The 13,000-nt window shown below is 43.0% G+C and overlaps 1 protein-coding gene across 2 annotated transcripts in view; it reads left to right on the top strand.

Moving 5' to 3' along the window:
* The first annotated feature begins 1,714 nt into the window (after positions 1-1,714).
* nid2a (nidogen 2a (osteonidogen)) overlaps positions 1,715-13,000 on the top strand; it is a 104,571-nt gene continuing 93,285 nt past the window's right edge. For both annotated transcript variants that reach the window (XM_014210029.3, XM_014210028.3), the window contains exons 1-3: positions 1,715-2,055; positions 4,083-4,385; positions 11,586-11,824. In XM_014210029.3, coding sequence (XP_014065504.3) covers positions 1,852-2,055; positions 4,083-4,385; positions 11,586-11,824 — 746 coding nt within the window. In that variant the 5' untranslated portion in view covers positions 1,715-1,851. The remainder of the gene's footprint in view (positions 2,056-4,082; positions 4,386-11,585; positions 11,825-13,000) is intronic.

Genomic DNA, 13,000 nt, shown 5'->3' with positions numbered 1-13,000 from the left:
ACAAAGGGCTGCGAGACAGAGGTTTAATTCTAGACACATGAAAAGTCTGATGTATGCTGAGTGAGCGCGGCAACAGAAGACAAACAGCAGAGGGGCTAAGGATTTTAGAGATGGGGAAAGGGCCGATGAAACGGGGGTAAAGTTTACAGGACTCCATCAGGAGGGCTAGGTCCCGAGTGGAAAGCCGTACCCTCTGCCCGAGCTGATAGCAGGGGTCCGGTGGTGATCCGCCTATCGCCGATACCTGGATGTGGTCTTCAGGAGAATGGCCCAGGCTCTCTTCCAGGTATGGAGACATCTGTGGACAAACATCTGGGCAGAGGGTATGCTGACTTTTTCCTCTTGCGCAGGGAAGAGCAGGGGCTGATATCCCAAGGAATACTTGAAGGGCGAGAGGCCAGTGGCCGAGCAGGAAAGGGTCTTACGGGCGTATTCCACCCACATGAGTTGCTGGCTCCAGGTAGCGGGTTACTGAGAGTCTGGTGGGTTACCGTAAAGGCTTGCTGCCTAGTAGAATATCCACGGAATTGCTCCAGTAATGCATTGCAAGTGCGGTCGTGGCATACTGCCGAGTTCTGGAGTCTTCCATAAGGTTTAGAAGTAACTCCTTGTGTCTTCCAATGGTGGCTCCTTGGGAGGAGATAACGTTGCGGAGCTGATCCGAGTCTGCTGGGTCAGTCATTGCCAGTTCGTAATAATACATCAAAAGATTGGTCAGAAAACCAGTGGTTTTTATCAGCTTATGCTTACTTCAATTTTTTTTTATTTACGTTGATTAAGGTAAGCAGAGTAAAGTGTTTACATGACCATTGCCATACTTGGCCTACTGCCATAATCAGTTAAATATTGAATTATTAGTGTGCATGTAAACATAATGAATTATTAGTGTGCATGTAAACATAATCACAGAGAAGGACCTTTTTAACCACAGATCATAGAAATGCGCTGTTTTCACGTATGTAGACACTGGTTTGGTGCTGGAGATGATGAATATGAGGTTGAAAAGTGGCGGAATTGTCCTTTAAGTTGGCTAGTAAATAAAGATGCATCTAGTATGATCATCGTAACCCACTGGAGACAGACGTAAATTCAACGTCTATTCCACGTTGTTTCAACGTCATTTCATTAAAATGATGTGGAAGCAATGTTGATTCAATCAGTGTGTGCCCATTGGGAATGCTTAAATTACATCTCAACTGCAAAACGAGGCCCTGGTCTCTCTCGCAATTCAATTCAAGGGGCTTTATTGGCATGGGAAACATATGTTAACATTGTCAAAGCAAGTGAAGTAGATAATATACAATAATATCTCTCTCTCCATATACAATAATATCTCTCTCTCTCTCTCTCTCTCTCTCTCTCTCTCTCTCATATATCAATGGCTAGCCCTGAACAAAAAAAGACACATGAACCCACGAGAACTGATATAAAATGTTTATAATTATAAGCCGAGAGAAATAATTATATGAATTACATTGTTATAACTAAAGTTCAGCAATGAAAATCCTGACAAAATGATGTATCTAATATTCCCATTCATTGTTGTGGATAATAGTTGCGAAAAGGTCGTGTGGATTTAAAAATGCTATTTTTCTTTCTCAATGGAAACCAGATGGTGTCCAGGATCTTGCCAGTCAAGACAAGTGGAACCAATCAACAGTCCCTAAACTTTTAAATCCCTCCCGCTTAACTTCGGGAACGCTTGGGTCAGACGTAGAAGTTGATGTGGGTTGAAATTCCTATAGAACGCTCTGTCGCCCGGTCCGCTTCTTCTTATCTAGCTGCAAGAGCCGCCGGCTGAATTCCTATCAACTTCTGCTAGATCAATGCAGAGCTTTTAAAACATTTATAATGGCGATGGGAAAATTAACGATATTTCTACTTCAGTTGTCGTGGACTGTTCATCTTGTAACAGCCATTCAGAGGAAAGATATATTTCCTTATGGGACACTGAGCGGCGATTTCACTCTACAGGAGGGGGACGACGAGACGTCCAAAGTACTCGCGTTGAAGAGACCTCTCTATTTCTATGAGTCGCAGTTCAATGAGCTATACGTGAGTATGAACTATGACTAATATTTGTCTTGCACACTAAGCATTCCGGGTACATTTGGGGTTCTTGGTCATTGCACATATATGAACACGATAATTAATATGTCAAGAGGAATGTCCTAGTACGGTCACTGAAGAAATAACACTTTTAGTAATCTTTTAAAACGTGGCAAATTGGGATCTATCGAGGTACATTGCATGTGAACATGGAGTTTAACTAGGCAAATTCAGGGTAATGAAATTATCAAATTAATACACATCTCATTACTCGTAAGCATAGCCTACTGTTTCTAAATACGACTGTGTCATTGTCAATGTGTCGATTTTGGACATGATGGACTAGGAAAATATGCTGATCTATAAGGAAATGTTAATAATTATTATTATTCATTCAATTAAGTATTTTGGTTCTATGTACCAATCATGAAACACTTGCTTTCTTTGCATCTGTTACATGAGTTTATTAAAGGAAAGATTCAATCATTTGAATGTTATATCGTATTTGTGCATCTCTGAGCCATATTCTGTCGATTCCCATGGTCATTTCATGATTTTATGTGTATCTGGGCTATTCGCCGTTTAAGCAGGCAGAAATTTAGCCGGTATGAAAACGTTTTGCATAATGCGTCATACTGGCTATATTATTGCTTTCTTAAATGGCGAATATCTCAGATATACACACGAACAACTGAAATGATCCCAGGAATCGATGAAACATCGCTCAGAGATGCACAAACACGTTATGACATTCAAAATGGGTGTATCTTTACTTTAAATGACTGTTAGGAATCTGTGACCATTGAGTCGCTAGGTTGTCAGAGTTTAACTCACTTGGGAAAATCACCCATTTACTCATATCAATAGATCACTTGTTAGAATCCATTCGGGGTCAGCGAAAGAGTTGTAAAACGAACATTTAAACGTAGTAAACGTAGTACAACAAAGTCAATATTTAGTGCTGAATGTCAGAGTAAACTTGTTTTCAACTAAATACATTATCTGAGGAAATGTATTTTACACATTGTAACTTTTCTCAGGGCATCAGAGCATGGAAATATCAAGACACAATTCGCTAGACAACTCGACTCAAATATATATGTCCCTTTTGAAAGCAATTATCAGTTAGCAGTGGTTTTCAACTGGTTTTGTCTCGGGAACCAGGTTGTCTCAGCCACAACCCAATTTTCGCATCGCGAAAAAGAATCGACAAAATACAACCGGGAAAACTATTTTTAATGCTATATTAATAGTAAGTGTAGCTATTATATGACAACACTCCCATCTCTTTCATTGCCAATAATACGTTTTTGCCCATATTCTTGATGAAGAATGTTAATAAATTCACTGCGAGACCACAAAATCAACCAAAATAGTGCTGCAAATAGCCCTATATTGAAAACACTGTGATTTAAGAAAAATTGTTCAGAGATTCAATTATTACAAAAAATATGTAAGTTCATTATAATTTCTACACAATTTGTACCAGGTTTGAGTTCAGACTGGAGTATTTCTTTCTTTTAAAGAAACATTATTATCATTATTTTGTATTTTTTACTGACACCCACCAGTTGAGAATCGCTGAGTTAAAGTGCATGTTTTTGACACCAAGGTGAAAAAAAAGTCCTTTGTAGGATCTGGTAACCCTTACAACAGCTGTAATATCACCAAGTCTAACACACTTCTTGAGAGGTCTTCCCTTTGGCCATTGGAGAAATAAATGTTGAATTCCAAATTGCCCCTCATCCCTAACTCCAAACCCCTAAGGCATCCTGTAGCTCAGAAGGATTGGATAAGCTATCTGTAATTACTTCAGCTCGCCTTATGATAGGCTGGATGACATTTTTTGCTGTATTGTATCCATTCAGTAAACAGTTTCAGATCTACAGGAGTGCCTAGGGGCCAGGGCTCACTTGATAAAAATAGATGTCAATCTCAATGTGACCTCCCTGGTTAAATTAGGGGTCGATTTGCTATTCAGCACTCATTCCTATTTCCCACACTGCACTCTTTCCCCATTCTTTCTTCTCCAGGTGGCAACCAATGGCATCATCTCAGCCCAGGACCTGCCTATGGAGAAGCAGTACGTGGACGATGGCTTCCCCACTGACTTCCCCGTCATCGCCCCCTTCCTGGCAGACATCGACACCAGCAAGGGGAAGGGCGCCATCTACTACCGAGTCACCGAGTCGCCCACCCTTCTCAACCGGGTGGCGCAGGAGGTGCACCGGGGCTTTCCCGGTGGCCACTTCACACCCACGCACGCCGTCATCGCCACCTGGGAGAACGTTGCCGCCTATGAGGAGGTGACGCGTGCCACCGGGCCATCCGATAGGGTGAGTCTGCCTGTATGACTAGCTGTCTGTCTGTGCAGCTGGCTGGCCGCCTGACTGTCTGTCGGTCAGTCCTTTGGTCTGTCTGTCTATCATTTTGTTTGCCTGTCTTTCTATTGGTCCGTTTGTCTGTCTCTTTGTAGCTGAGTCTGTAGCCTGTATGGAGTTACTAAGTATATATGACTACCCCCCTCCCTCCCCCTAGGGATTTGGGTCTCTCTCATCCCTAAACTGCCTCTTGACCTTTGGTCACTGGGCAGAGGTCATCAATCCAGGTCATCAGCCGTCCACTTCAACTCGTCCCCCCTTCATCCCTCTACCCTTCGTCCCCCTCCTACCCCCAAGGGCGACTGGGCATCTCTCTCCCACCCTCACAGTCTATTAGGGATCATATTATGTATTACCCATAGAAATAGAACTACTAGAATGGACATTCCCATTCAAGTCAATGTTCAAGTAATTATATTTCTATGGTATCATCTTCATGTATTACTCACAGAAAAACATGTTATGTGAAAGTCTCTCAAACCCTCCATTAGGCATGTAACTTATCATTAAGAGTGCATATTTCTGGCTAGCTACTAAAGAGGTATTGCAGAGATTATGAGGACAAAAACGTAGAAAGCAGCTTGATTTAATCAGATAACATCTCCTCTACTCTGACTGTGCCAAGATCCTAGAATCCGATCAGATATGTCGGAGTCTTATTCTCTATAGAGCCTCTGTGGAGTGTTACCTTTCACTATAAAAACACTTGATATAAGTCTATGGGGAGAAACCAGAGAAACCATACTCTTGCCCCCTGCTCAATGGAGGGGCTTGTGCTTTCTAATAGGGGAGCAGTGTGAGACTGCCGCTGCTAGTGCTAACAGTCATTATCATAATGCTTGGGCTTTACTTCATAAATTAATGTATTAAATGTATTGGATTCAAATCGCACAGACAGGCTATAGTGACTTATGCATCACACTGATAACTCTTAGGGTTGCTTGTTCTAGAATCTATAAGGTCCTGGATAGACATATTCACAGAATACAAACCTAGATTTCACCTATCCCATTTATAATTGAACCTTCGCTAATCCCTGCCCCGGGATTTTGGGCAACCAATTGCAGCGCTCCAATGGATAGCAACTGTTGTAGAGTCCGACGCCTCGGAAAAGCTCACACGTTCATGTTTAAATTGCATGAAAGACAGTGAGGGCTATAGCAAAACTGAGACTTTTCTTTAAAAAATAACGAAATAATTGAACAGTGCAAAAGTAGTACTTGCTACTCTAATTCCTGAAATGCAGTGTCTTGATGGAGTATTTTTCGAATCTGAAATTATACTTTTGTTACATTGTTTGCTAGCTCTGCTGGTTAGCTAGCTTGCAGTCTGATTGACCACCAAACGTTGTTTACGCTAGCTAGCTAAATGTATATTAGCTAAAAAGTTAGCAGTTTTGAATACAACTCCCATCTGCTGTCGACATCAGGTTACAATTTGAGAGCACTAGTTAGCTCCAAAAGTGGTTATAGCTTTGACTGCATGCTGATTCAGCGCCATTCAGTGGCTATCCACACTACAAACATCATTTTACCAGGTTCCCGTGAAGCATTGTGTATTAAAAACACAGTATGAAATCATTGTGAGGGGATTTTGCCAGTGGTTAGAATGGGGGCGGGGTTTAGCAAAGGGTCAATTGGATTAACTAACATGTTTGCTAAGCATGAGGGTAATGTTTGTGAAAGTGTTGTCCTAGACACAGTACACCAATAATGCAATACCTTTCATGAAAAATACCAAGATTTTCCCTTCAGCTGCTAATTCATGGACTCTTGGAATCTGGAGAAATTTACGCGTTCTCTTTCAGCCGGGGCTCAGATAATGACGTTTTAAAAGGGTCCCTATTCCAGCCGGGGCAGTACAGCTTTTGTTCCATCCCAACATGAAAAGCTTAGTGTGTTCAGTCACTACCCACAGGTAGGCTACAAACAAACCTGGGGTATTAAGAGTGACTGGTTGTTCGCTATGAGGGGGTTGAAATGGATTGACTTCAGATTTCTGTGTGTGTGCGTACATGCGTGCGTGCACATGTGTGTGTAATGAGGAAAGTCCCACTGACTTGAACTGAACAGCCATAATATTCAGTGTCGACTAGTGATTCTAATGCGCGCGAATGAATAGGCTTTTCTGTTGGACAAGGGCCCACGCCTTCTCTCTCAGTGAGAGAGAACAGACAGCTGTGAAGGCACACTGGAAATATTGTCTTTTGTTATTTATTAGTTCTGGGGACGCCTCTGCTCTTGCCCTTAACAAGATTCCTCCTTGGAAACACCTCCCTTCTTGTTGAAGTCTATAAGTGCAAGGGAACATGAGTTCCACCCTCTCTTTCCCCCAGACACCAGATAAACCAAACAATCAAAACCGTACAGCTTGTTGATTAGAGGCCTCACTGTTCTGTTTCTGTTGGATCATGTTCAGGGGGTATTGGTGCCAAAACCAGATTTTGTCCCCCTAAACCACAATCTGTCCCCACATTTTATTACATTGGTCTAAGAGAACATGAAAGCGGGCTGTAAAATTAGCAGACCTGTCTTGCAACCCTGTGTGTGTGTGTGTGTGTGTGTGTGTGTGTGTGTGTGTGTGTGTGTGTGTGTGTGTGTGTGTGTGTGTGTGTGTGTGTGTGTGTGTGTGTGTGTGTGTGTGTGTGTGTGTGTGTGTGTGTGTGTGTGTGTGTGTGTGTGCGTGCGCGCGTCTGTCCGTGTGTGTGAGTTCCCATATCATTGGAAATGCCTAATGGACTGGTTGGCAGCCTGCTCGTCTGCAGCTGCGGACGCTGCCTCAAAACCTGGCAACAAACAAACAACGGCATCTGTCTTGTGGCATTTTTGCCATTCCTCTCTCACACACACCCACCTCAAGAGGGTCTGGGAGACGTCTGGTGTGTCTGTGTCTCTGTGTGTTTGTGTGCTCCAATCCCAGACTGGCCCCTAGTCATCCCTGACTCACCCAACAGATTCTTGTGGTAGTCTCCAGTGCAAGTGTTGCTGTGACATGACCAAGAATACACTTCTTGAACATCTTTGATAGACAGTATTAATGAAGTTTGTGTGTGTGTTTTTGTGTGTGTTTGTGCGTGCGTGTGTTCCGTGCGCATGTGTGTGTAGGAGTTGGACTCTACAGTAAAAGCACACGCTCTTCCTCTGGCTTTTGGTTATTTACTATGTTTCCGCTTGACCGAACGTGGAGGGGAAGAAGAGAGTGTGCCAGCCAGTGTGTTTCACTTTGTTCGGAGGAGGGGAAGCGACATTTCAAGGGGAAAGGAAAAACCTCTGGATGATCCCTCTGTGTTTTCCTTTGGGATTGGAATGGCTTTATCTCTTGGAACAACACAGCTCTCCAGCCTACCACCTCTCCAGCTCATCCAAGCCTCTGCAACCACCCCCAGCTCCAGATGTCCATCTCCCCACCTCCCTACCTCCCCTGCTGGGGTTGGGGTTGGTGGTGGGTGTGTGGGGGGTGGAGATTGTTGGAGGTCTGTTGAAGTGTTAGCCCTTGAGCAAACATGCAGTGGTGGAAGTCTGCTCTAAACCTTGAGTATTTGGAGCAAATCTCAACAATGAGAGGGTCTGGGTGCTATCATCTCATCAGGCTTGGCACAGTGTCTCCATTACCAGTCCCCTACCTCCACATCAAATCCAACACCCCCTTCCCCAAAATGTATGCCTGCCACCCCCCCATCTAAGCTTGTCCCCGTCCTATAGCCACACGTGGGAAGAGTAATTTACAATAACATCTTTAAACAATCTTGTATATGGGCTTGTTTTCTAAAGCTTCTCCGAGGCAGTGTGGTCTTGTAATTAGGGAACTTTTCTGTGGCGGGGGGATAGTAGGTTGGGGGGGCTGTGGAATTAGTAAGCCTGAGGGTCTTTCTCTCTTGTCTGTCTCTTGTCTTTTCTGTCTCTCGCTATTCTCACTATTTCTCTGTCTTTCTCTCTCTCTTTCTCTCACATCTCTCTCTCTATTCTCTCTCCCTTTCTCTATTCTCGCTCCCTCTCTCTCTGAACCAGATGCATGATTGTCTCTGGGGTCTGGAATGGGGGAATGAGGGTGGAGGAGGGGGTTGTTTTTGATGTGACAGTGGTGATGAAGGTGATAGCTCTGCTCTGGGATAGCTTCTTGGATTACTAGAGCTGGGGGGGGGGGGGTTGAGGGATTTCATACAGGTCTAGGGAGAGATAAGAGAGGTTGGGGGGGTATCTCTGTCCTCAAAGTTGAAAATACCATGCTGGGTGAGATATGGGCCTCTATCACCATTTGCTCTCATACCCAAACTATATCAGTCTAGGTCTGTAAACTGTGTGTGGCCATCGAGAAGTCGTCTTCTCCTCTTCAACGGTTTAAGACGTAACCCCCACTCAGCCGCTCTCTTGAAGTTTTTGTGTTCCCACACTTCCCACACATTTAATTAAACGGCTCAGAAAACCACACTGCTTGTAATAATAACAAATTGCACGAGACAAGACATCAAGAGCGGGTCCCCTCACAAGCCCGCTACACATTTAATTATGGTCTTTTAAGCCTTTTAGTGGTGTGCTGGACCTCTTTAAAAAGGGTGTGAAAACCAGCTTGGAGGGGGAAGAGGACAGCCTTTAAAAAACTCCATAAAGGGCATGGGGGGAAATGTTTCCGGGGGAGGGGGGGGGGGGGGGGGTGAGAACCCCCGGCATGTAAAAACGGTGACGCTCCTGTAAAAGTTGGAGGACAGGAATGATATTCGGTCAACATTTTGGAGTGGGGGGTAGGGGGGAGAGTGGTGTGAAGTTTAAACATGGGGAGTGAGTGTTAAAATGTTAGAGGATGACTGCCTGTTCCCTGGGCACTAATAGGCAGAGGATGAGAAATGGAATCCAGTGCACTGTACTATACTGTACTTGGAAAGAGCTGTTACAGAGTTTGATTGAAGCTCTGTTCACTTTCAGTTGGCTCTTTAAGAAGTGTGGCTTTTTGATTCTGGACTCTAAACACTTCTGTTATTAAACAGATAATGCTACCACTGTGCTTACCACAGTTTTTTGTTTACACTGTTAAATCCCTACTTGAGACTTACACACAATGTCAACTTTTGTGTGAATCATACATTGATGTCAATGGGAGTCCAAAATACACATTTTTATTCTGTTCCAATGTTTTCACTAAGCGCCAGCCGTTGGCTAAACAGCCAGCTACTTTTTCCATGAGAATGCCCCTGTCTGTCTGTGTGCGGGGTGCGCATCAACCACTTTGTGTACCGTTAGCATGATGCTAACGGTACACAAGGCTTTCGCAAAAACCTAAATTAAATGTTAACTACAAAGTAGCCTATGCTTACCTGGCAGAATGATATCATGATTATTTGCATCAATCCAGTGGGTGTTTGTTTTGCAAACTCTACCATCACGTGCGCTACAAAAACACAGCTAAACAACAGCCTCTTGGTAGGTTCACACTTGAATTAAAGGGTAACTACATAAAGAAAATAACCAAAATCATATTTTTCCCAGACCTCAATTTGGTTGTTTTGCTATTAAAAATGTGGTTTTGAGAGCGAAAACCTGAAAAAAAGTGAAACAATTTTAAACCTGGAAAAACTAAATGTAATTTGGAGAAAAAACGAAGTAGCCTAGTTGAGAACAAGTTCTCATTTACAATTGCGACCTGGCCAAGATAAAGCAAAGCAGTGCGACACAAACAACAACACAGAGTTACACATGGAATAAACAAGCGTACAATCAAATATAGGGCTCTACGAATCGCATCAGTAAGAGAGCCATTCATGTGGCTCCCTAATTTGTATTCTGGTAGGCTAGTATTTCTTTTTGGCCATTATCTGCAGATAAATTATGAAAACATTTGATGAAGATGGTGAATCCTCACTGCAGGAACAATAGGTAGTGGAGAGAGCTTTTTTCTGGTCCAAAATATGATAAAAGAAAGATTGAATTATTATAAAAGCCCATGATACTTATATGCTATGTTTTAAAGATATTGATATAGACCTACTAATTTAATGAAAGTGTGGACAATGGAGTAGTCAACTGCTGCTTTCTGTGTAGCAGAAACACCTGCTTCATCATATGTGTTGCTATCAGGTTTCAGGTAAGACCCAAGTGCAGACTGTGTTGAAGTAACTATGTTTATTGCAACAACAGCGGCAGGCAAATGACAGGTCAAGGCAGGCAGGGGTCGATAATCCAGAGTAGTGGGGTCAAGGTACAGGATGGCAAGCAGGCCCAGGGTTAGGTCAGGCAGAGGTTGGTAATCCAGAGTAGGGGCAAAGGCACAGGACGGCAGGCAGGCTCAGAGTCAAGACAGGCAAGGGTCAAAAACAAGAAGATGAGAAAAAGAGAGACTGGGGAAAAGCAGGAGCTGAGACAAAATGCTGGTTGACTTGAACAAACAAGACGAACTGGCAACAGACAAACCGAGAACACAGGTATAAGTACCCAGGGGATAATGGGGGAAATGGGCGACACCTAGAAGGGGGTGGTGACAAGCACAAGTGAAACAAATCAGTGACAGTTGCAGATAGCTGAGAAAAAGCCTAATAAAAGAAAGCTAAAAGTAAGCAATCATATCATGTGGAACACTGCCAGGGAAACTAAACTAAAACATGGATTGCTGTCAAACCTTGTCAATAGACTGCTTACAGGGTAAGGAAACCAATATGTCATTTTGTATCCCTTTAATGTTCTCTTAGAAAATAGTCCTGATCATATAGGCCTAGACGATATCCAAAACAATTAAACATACACTGAAGTCACATCTTTCTACTCAATACCACAACTCATTTTACCAATCTGGGAGGTAAAATTGTTAAACTATTCAATAATTTAGCTTTGTATTTCAGATGGAATCAAGGCATTAGAATGTACCAGAGGTCACCAAAATAGAGCTCGTTCAGCAAAAAAATTACGTGGGGGGGCATGGCACCCCGGACACCCCGAGCTCGGAGAACTCTGTCTGGCTACATTTTCTATTTGGCTGGCTACTCCATGTACTTAGGAAAAACACTGCTGTTAGCTAGTCACTTGAAATAAAAGCATCTTCAAATTCCATGTACAGTACATGCCATGCAAAACATTTCCAATGAAACTGTAGAGGTAAAATGCAAGATTGCAAACTAAAAGGGCTTTGTGCGAACAGTGCACTTACTCCACCCTCTTATCTCCTCTGTAGTTGAACACGTTCCAGGCGGTGGTGGCCTACGATGAGAATGACTCCTATGCCCTCTTCCTCTACCCCGAGGACGGACTGCATTTCTTTGGGACGCGCCCTAAAGAGTCCTACAATGTGGAAATTGAGCTGCCGGCTAGAGTTGGCTTTAGCAGGGGAGAAGTGTCCTTTATATTTTCTCGGATGGAGGGAACCTACTATAGCGTCACCAGCAATGAGCAGAGTCTAAAGAACCTCTACCAGTAAGTACAGGACATCACTACTTCTTATGGCATAAGTCCCAAACATAGAGTTAGTTACAGTTGAAGTCGGAAGTTTACATACACTTAGGTTGGAGTCATTAAAACTAGTTTTTCAACCACTCCACAAATGTATTGTAAACAAACTATCGTTTTGGCAAGTCGGTTAGGACATCTACTTTGTGCATGACACAAGTAATTTTTCCAACAATTGTTTACAGACAGATTATTTCACTTATAATTTACTGTATCACAATTCCAGAGGGTCAGAAGTTTTCATACACTAAGTTGACTGTGCCTTTCACCAGCTTGGAAAATTCCATAAAATGACATCATGGCTTTAGAAGCTTCTGGTAGGCTAATTGACATAATTTGAGTCAATTGGAGGTGTACCTGTGGATGTATTTTAAGGCCTACCTTCAAACTCAGTGCCTCTTTGCTTGACATCATGGGAAAATTAAAAGAAATCAGCCAAGACCTCAGAAGAAATATTGCAGACCTCCAAGTCTGGTTCATCCTTGGGAGCAATTTCCAAATGCCTGAAGGTACCACATTCATCTGTACAAACAGTAGTACGCAAGTACAAACACCATGGAACCATGCAGCCGTCATACCGCTCAGGAAGGAGACGCGTTCTGTCTCCTAGAGATTAACGTATTTTTGTGCGAGAAGTGCAAATCAATCCCAGAACAACAGCAAAGCACCTTGTGAAGATGCTGGAGGAAACAGGTACAAAAGTATCTATATCTGTCTCGTCCTGACCAGTAAAGGGGTTATTTGTTCTTGTAGTTTGGTCAGGACGTGGCAGGGGTATTTGTTTTATGTGGTTCAGGGTGTGTTTGTGTATGTGTTCATGTAGAGGGGGTATTTGGTTTATATGGTTCGGGGTGGTTATGTATGTAGAGGGGTATTTTATTTATTAGTCCAGGGTTTTGGTTATTGTTCTGTTAGTTTTTCTATGTTCTTTCTAGGTGTTTGTATTTCTATGTTTTGGTAATGGGGATTGGGGCCTTCAATTGGAGGCAGCTGTCTATCGTTGCCTCTGATTGAAGGTCCTATATTTAGGAGTGTTTTTGTCATGGGATTTTGTTGGAGATTGTTGCTGTGTATAGCTTTGTGCCTTACCGGCCTGTTCTTTGTCGTTGTGTTTGTTGGTATACGTTTTTGGTTTTTCCTTCT

This window comes from Salmo salar, chromosome 09 (genome assembly GCF_965601325.2).
Source record: "Salmo salar chromosome 09, fSalSal1, whole genome shotgun sequence".
Lineage (NCBI taxonomy): Eukaryota > Metazoa > Chordata > Actinopteri > Salmoniformes > Salmonidae > Salmo > Salmo salar.
Note: the sequence above shows the minus strand (reverse complement) of the source record. Positions and strands in the feature narration are given on the sequence as shown.